This window comes from Lipotes vexillifer, unplaced genomic scaffold (genome assembly GCF_000442215.2).
Source record: "Lipotes vexillifer unplaced genomic scaffold, Lipotes_vexillifer_v1.1 scaffold518, whole genome shotgun sequence".
NCBI lineage: Eukaryota > Metazoa > Chordata > Mammalia > Artiodactyla > Lipotidae > Lipotes > Lipotes vexillifer.
Genome location: NW_006780945.1, coordinates 96,486 through 103,953, shown reverse-complemented (window position 1 = coordinate 103,953; position 7,468 = coordinate 96,486). Strand labels below are relative to the sequence as shown.

Sequence of the window (7,468 nt, the reverse complement as noted above, 5' to 3'; positions counted from 1 at the left end):
GGGAGGAAGAGAAGAAAGGAGGAGGGGCGGGGGAAGGTCAGGTTTAGGGACACCGCCTGACCGTTGTGCGCATCTCTTCCCCATATGGCCCTGTGGCTAGGTCTCGATCCCATGGCCGTGCCCGGTCTCTGGGGATGCTGGAAGTGGCTGTGCCCCCGGCAACCAGGTGCCCAGCTCAGCCCTGGAGTTCTGTGACTGAGGAAGGGGGAGGAAAGCGATATTATGGGACATCTCACGGTCTGTGCCACAACAACCCTATGAGGTCATAGCCATGGCTAATATTGGTCCATCCAGAGCTTACTGTTGCCAGGTGCTCGCATATATTTTCTCACTTGACCGTCAACTACGAGGTTAGAGTGACAAGCTAGTTAAGTGGTGGGGCTGGGATTTGAACCCACATCTAACTCTAAGAGCCAGAACACTTAACTCCGACTCTACATAGCCTCCCCGGTTATGACGCCTTGGATAGAGGCAGAGAGAAGCTCTGGATTAAGCTGGACTACGGGTCCAAGCCCTGGCTGAGACATCAGTGCCCACTGCTAGGTGTGGAGAGAGGGGTGAGGACTCATCCTCATTTGATGCCAAACGAGCTGGCTGCCAGGATGCCCGGGGTGCTGGGCAAGGGAGCGAGCACAGACGGTGTCTGCTTGTACCAGAAAATACTGTTAAGAAACTGCTCCAAGAGAATGAGAGGTTATGAGGCCTGGGAAGAGAACAGTTTTATCTCTAGCTCAGGAGCTTCTGGGTTAGCCAGGAGCAACGCTGTGCAGCAAGAGACCTCAAAGCAGCTCCTTCCAAAAAAAGACATCTTTGATCTGGTCTTTGTGACCCAAGGAAGGCAGAGGTGGCCAGCTGAAGAAGGGAATGACAGCAGCATCCTGGGACAAATGCCATCTAGAGTTCAGGGGACCAGGTGGCGAGAAGCAGAGAAGGGAGGAGGGTATGAGGTCGTGACATCCTTAGGGGAGCAGCAGCCGGGGTCAGGAAGAGGGCTTTGGTGAATGTTGTGCCTAGGAGGCTTGCCTTATCCTGGGTCCCCAGAGCTGGAGGCTAAGGCTTAGATGCTGCTGTTTTAGGAGAGCCTGTCCCAGGGAGCAGGACTGAGGGATGGGAGAGAGGCTGCTCCTCCGGTCGCAGGGCAAACCCAGCCTTGCTGTTGGAGGAAACATTCCAGACCTCAGAAGTGCTTCTGGGGGAGCTAAGGTGGACTTTTCAAACTGCAACTTAGCTCTGGTTGTTTTTTTTTTTTTTTTTTTTCTCCTCTGGTTTACTGAGGTATAATTGACAAAGAGAAATTGTATGTATTTAAGGTGTACAACATGATGGCTCGATAAACATTTATATTGTGAAACGAGTGCCACAATCAAGCTAATTAACACATCCACCACCTCAGTTATGTGTGTGTGGTGAGAACATTTAAGATTGACTCTCTTAGCAAGTTTCAAGTATACAATATAGGTTTATTAACTATAATCACCATGCTGGACTTAAATCCCTGAATTTATTTATCTTAAAACTGAAAGTTTGTCCCCTTTGACCCATATGTCCCCATCCCCCCCGCCCAGCCCTTGACACACACCATTCTACTGTTTCTATGAGTTTGACTCTTTTCAATTCTGCATATTAGTGAGATCATGCAGTATTTGTCTTTTTTTAACTCAGAGAGCCTTGATTAGCCTTTTAAATGAAGCAGAATAACTTAGAAACAATAGAATAAAAGGATATCAGAGGACTTTATATGTATTAAGAGTCATTATTGTTTTGTAAAACTTTAAGTTTTCATACGTAAATACACACACGTGTATGATTAGGTGAAAAAAAGTTGCTCAACAGTGCATGTAACGTGAACCCATTTGTGCATGTATGTGTGTGTTTTAAAGAAAATGTACATCTGCTTATAATGCATAGAAGATCTGAGAAAGCACACAAGAAACTGTTAATAATTAGCTGCTTTGGTAATGGGATCAGGAAGTTGAATAGGGGCTTTGGAGACATTTTCTAAACACTTTATGTCCTTGATTTGATTTTTTTCTAGGGCCATAATTCAGTTTTATAATAAGGAATCCTTTAAAAATTTTGGTGTGGTTACTGATATGATTTGGCTTTGAATCTACCATTTTATTAGTTGGTTTCTTTTTTTTTTTTTTTTTTACCTGTTCTATGTTCCTTTTCCGCTCATTTCTTATCTTTTTACATTGATATATTTTTAAAAATCCACCTCCCTTTAGCTAATTGTACTCTCATATTCTTTTGGTCCCTTATAACACGCACCTTTGACTTACCAAAGTCTAAGCCAATACTTTTACGTTTTTTTATTTTTTTTTTTTTTTCGGTACGGGGGCGTCTCACCGCTGTGGCCTCTCCCGCTGCGGAGCACAGGCACCGGACGCGCAGGCTCAGCGGCCATGGCTCACGGGCCCAGCCGCTCCGCGCCATGTGGGATCCTCCCGTACCGGGGCACGAACCCGCGTCCCCTGCATCGGCAGGCGGACTCTCAACCACTTTACGTTTCATTGGGTTATAAAACCTTTAAAATGTTTTATTTCTATCCGGCCCCAACTTATATGTTTTATGGTATTTTAATACTCTCCAAATATTTTATACCCCACGATATATTATTATCATTGTTGTTGTTGTTACAGTTGTTTTGCAAAGTCATTTACATTTACCCACATTTACCCTTTGTATTGTTCTCTGTTCCTTCTTACATCTCGGAGATTCCATTTGGAATCATTGTCTCCAGAAGAAACCAACTTAGTCTGGGACTGCTGTTTTTGATTTTCTAAAAATGTCTCCGAGGATATATTCATTATGTACAAATTCTAGCTTGTCCTCTGCCTTCTGTCATTTCTGTTGAGAAGTCAGTGTAGGTCTGATTGTTCCTTTAAAGGTGATTTCTTTTTTGCGTTTTCCTTTGCCTGCTTTTAAGGCTTCCGTTTGGTTTTCAGAAGTTTTACTATGATAAGCCTGTGTGGTTTTTTGCTTGTTTGTTTTGTTTTGTTTTGTTGTAGATCTCTTTGGATCTGTGGTTTGATCTTTCACTAATTTTAGAAAATTCTCAGCTACTCTCTCTTTAAATGTTGCTTCTGCCCCAATCTCTCTCCTGTACTTCTGGGACTCCATTTACACAGACATTAAATCTTCATTATATCCCCTTGTCTCCAACATTCTTTTCTGCAGTTTCCATCCTTTAGTTTCTCTATGCTTCATTGTGGATGTTTTCTTTTGTTCTTTCAGTAAGTGAAGTTTCTCTTCAGCTGTGTTTAATCTGCTGTTAAATCCATCCATTTAGTCTTTAGTTTCTGCCACTGTGGGGTTTTTTTTTTCCATTTGGTTTCAAATTTTATCTTCTATTTCCTAGACTATATTCAGCATATTTATCTTAAAGTCTGTGCCTGGTAACTCCAGCATATAGATCTCCTATGAATCTGTTTTTATTGTCATGTCTCTTGGGTGTTGATCATATAGTCTTGTCTCTTTATGTACGTGTTATTTTTTTTAAAATCAAGGTATTTAAATTTTTAAATTAAAAAATCTATTTTAATAGCTTTATTGGGGAAAATTGACATGCAATACACTAAACTTGTTTAAAGTGTATAATTTTATGGCTTTTGACTTACGTGAAACCGTCACCACAATCATGAGAGAGAATAGATCCACCACCCCTGAAATTTCCTTCTTTCCTTTGGCATCTCTTCCTCCCATCTCTCCTCTCCTCATCTCCAGGCAACCAGTGGTCTGCTTTCTGTCACTATGGATTAGTTTTCATTTTCTACTGATATAATTTTATATAAATGGAATCATATGGTATATACTCATTTTTGTCTGGATTTTCTCACTGAGTATAATTATTTTGAGATTCCTTCATCCTGTTGCATGTAACGATAGTTCATTCCTTTTTATTGCTGAGCAGTATTCCATTGCATGGATGGACTACACTTTATTTATCCATTCACCTGTTAGTGGACATTTGGGTTGTTTCCAGTATTTGGCTATTACAAATAAAGCCTTTATGAACATTCACCTACAAATCTTTGTACACACGTATGCTTTCATTCCTTGTGGGTAAATACCTAGGAGTGGAATGGCTGGGTCATATTGTAGAACTATGTTTAACGTTTTAAGAAAAGTGGTTTTGCCATTTTACAATCCTGCCAGCAATGTATGAGAGTTCCAATTCCTTTACAAATTCATCAATACTTGGCATGGTCAGTCTTTCTAATTTTAGCCATTTTAACAGGTGTGCGGTATTATCTTATTGTGGGTTTAATTTGTAATTCTCTAATGACTAAGGATGTTGAAGATGTTTCTGTGTGCTTATTTGTCTTCCGTTTATCTTTTTTGGTGAAATACCTTCAAAAATTGTTGCCCATTTAAAAGATTGGGTTGTTTATTTTCTTATTATTGAGTGGTTAGAGTTCTTTACATATTCTGGATATAGGTTCTTTAACAAATAGATGCTTTGCAAAAATTTTCTCCCAGGCTGTGGCTTGTCTTTCTCTTAACAGCATCTTTCAAAGAGCAAAAGTTTTAAATTTTTTTTTTTTTGCGGTACGCGGGCCTCTCACTGTTGTGACCTCTCCCGTTGCCGAGCAACAGGCTCCGGATGCGCAGGCTCAGCGGCCATGGCTCACAGGCCCAGCCGCTCCGCGGCACGTGGGATCTTCCCGGACTGGGGCACAAACCCGTGTCCCCTGCATCGACAGGCGGACTCTCAACCACTGCGCCACCAGGGAAGCCCAAAAGTTTTTAATTTTAAGGAAGTCCAGTGTTTTCTTTTATGGATTGTGCTCTTGGTGCATCCAAGAAATCTTTGTTTAACCCCAGGTCACAAAGATTTTTCTCCTATGAGTTTTATAGTTTTAGGTTCACATTTAAGTCTGTGATCCATTTTGAATTAACTTTTATATATGATATGAAGTGTGAGTTGAAGTCCTTTTTTCCCTTCCCTTTCCTTTCCTTTTTTTTTTTTTTTTTTTTTTTTGCTTATAGAGTGATCCATGACTGTTTGTTGAAAAGATTATCCTTCCTCTACTGAAATGTCTTTGCATCTTTGTCAGGATTCAGTTGACCCTACATGTGTAGGTCTGTTTCTGGACTCTCTGTTCTGTTCTGTTGATCTGTCTCTCTCGATGCCAATATCACACTGTTTTGATTACTGTAGCTCTACAACAAGTCTTGAAATCACGTAGTATAAGTCTGCCCAATTTCTTCTTCTTTCTCAAAGTTATTTTGTCTCTTCTAGGTCCTTGCATTTCCAAATGAGTTTTAGAATTAGCTTGTCAATTCCTATTTTAAAAAGCCTGCTGGGATTTTGATTGGGATTTTACTGGTTCCCTTTTCTTTTCTTTTCTTTTTTTTTCTTTTTGAGAAAAACTACCTCTAGGTAGTTCTGGAAAGTGAATATGAAAAACTGTAGAAATGATTTGAGGTCAAGGATGATACTCTCTTCTTCCAGAGAGGATTTACTTTTATTCTTGGATTACAGCTGGGGCCCTAGCAATCCCAGATCACCTCAACCAATGATAGTGATTGAGACAATTTTAAAAGGATTCAGCCCCTGCCAGAGCTGCTCTAGTCCCTCCTTTCTTCCAGGCTGTAACTCCTCAGAGTTCCAACCCAAAGTTGGATTTCCATCAGGGCTCCCCATCTTTGGCAGGCCCCGAACTCTGACTTTTGTCTCCCAGGTCTGCTTAGCTGCCTAGATGCTGCCCCTGGAATCAGCAGGTGCCCCCAGGAGGAAAACCAACCCCAACACTGGCCTCAGCAATCTCTTTTCCTCCTTCTCCCAGGTCTTGGCCTTGTAATTCTTCATTCTTTGTTAGATTTTTTCAGGGCCTTCATAGGTGTTTTTTACATTTTCCTGTTTTTCTTGGTCATTCTCAGAGGCAGGGCTGATCTGCATTACCCAAAGTGGAAGGCCTCCTTGTGAAAAATCCATACAGTTTGAGTTTCAAAATGTGAATTGTTAACAATTAATCTGACGTCCATTGATAATATTCTACAAGAGCTGTGGTTTATGAAGTGAACCTGGGCTGGAGCTCATGGTGGTCTGATCTCATGCTGGCCGGCAGGACGTGGGGAACCATGAGTCCTTTTCCTCTGACCCACTGGCCTGTTGGGAACTAATCCTCCCTGAAGAGAGCCCCATGCCCCACCCTTCTCCGTGATCTCAAAGCTACTTTCCCCTCCCTCTCTTCTGCGAGCCTCAGAAAAGCTCTAAAAAATAGAACCCAGCAGCCGATCCCATGCTTATTCCTGTTGAGGTCCTACACTGACCGCAGCTCCCAGCTCAGGGCCCTGGCCGTAGCGTCAGGTGGGTGCCCGGACGCTGAGGTGTTATGTATTCACCTATGCTCCGTGCCTCCTTGGAGTTTCCTTGGAGGTCATCAGGGATTCAGGGGAGGCCCAGTAGCTCCAGCTGGATACAATTAAATGTTGGTCTCTATAGGAGACCTTTGGAAAGAAAACAGGTCCGTGGCTAAAAATAGTCTGGAGGCCTCTGGTCTAATCCAACCTCTGTAACTCATAGATAAAGAAATTGAGGACCAGAGAGGGCAGGGGCCTCCTCAGGGTCACACAGCTGGTTAGGGGCCGACCTGAGACTGGCCCCATGTTTTCCGACTTCCTGACCGGGGGTGTCTCTTCAGCTGGCTCTGCCGTCTGAGGTTGGAGCAAGGCTCCCATCCCCTCCATCTCCTCTTCCAGGGGAAGGAGAAGTTCCTGAGCATCCTGAACAAGTACATGGAGATCCACGGCACCGTGTACTACGAGAGCCAGCGGCCCCCCGAAGTCCCGGCTTTCGTGAAGAACCACGGCCTCTTGCCGCAGCCTGAGTTCCAGCAGCTGCTGCGCAAGGCCAAAGTGAGCCCCACCCCGTCCTCCATCCTCACCCCAGCCCGGCCATAGATGTCCAGGAGGTGCCCATACGTGCCTGCCATGCCTGCCACCATCACTTGTGGCCCCCTCTACGTGTGGACATGCCCAGCACACTCTGCTGCCCTGAGCCTCGTGTCTGGGCCTCTTAGGGGCTGGTCAGAGCTGGGGGCAGAGATGGGGATGGCCATCAGGCAGGGGAGGCCCCACAGTGAAACGGACCTGAGTGGGGCTCAGTGATGGTGAAGAGGACTTGGGCTGCCCACCTGCCCCGCCCCCGCCCCAACACCAGTCCAGCCCAGCTGACTCCTGGACCTGGCTTTCAGAGCCACTGAGAGGGTGGAAGGGCAGGCTGGGGGCAAAGGGACGGGGTGCAGCCTGGCTGGAGTTCCATCGGGCCAGTAGTTCTGACAAACTGCTTCTGAAATTCCCTGAGCTGTGTCCCTGGGGCGTGATCCTGCTGTTGGGCCCTGAAGTGTCAGCGAAGGCTGGAGAGTCTCTAGCCAGCTGCCAGGTCCTCTCCTGTTCTCACCATAACTTATTTCTTCAGGCCTCTTGGATATGTGTGTGTGTGTGTGTGTGTGTGTGTGTG

At 44.5% G+C, this 7,468-nt stretch overlaps 1 protein-coding gene across 2 annotated transcripts in view; it reads left to right on the top strand.

Moving 5' to 3' along the window:
• The window catches only part of MGAT5B (alpha-1,6-mannosylglycoprotein 6-beta-N-acetylglucosaminyltransferase B), a 65,894-nt gene that overhangs the window by 50,859 nt on the left and 7,567 nt on the right, over positions 1-7,468 (top strand). For both annotated transcript variants that reach the window (XM_007454299.1, XM_007454300.1), the window contains one exon: positions 6,709-6,864. In XM_007454299.1, coding sequence (XP_007454361.1) covers positions 6,709-6,864 — 156 coding nt within the window. The remainder of the gene's footprint in view (positions 1-6,708; positions 6,865-7,468) is intronic.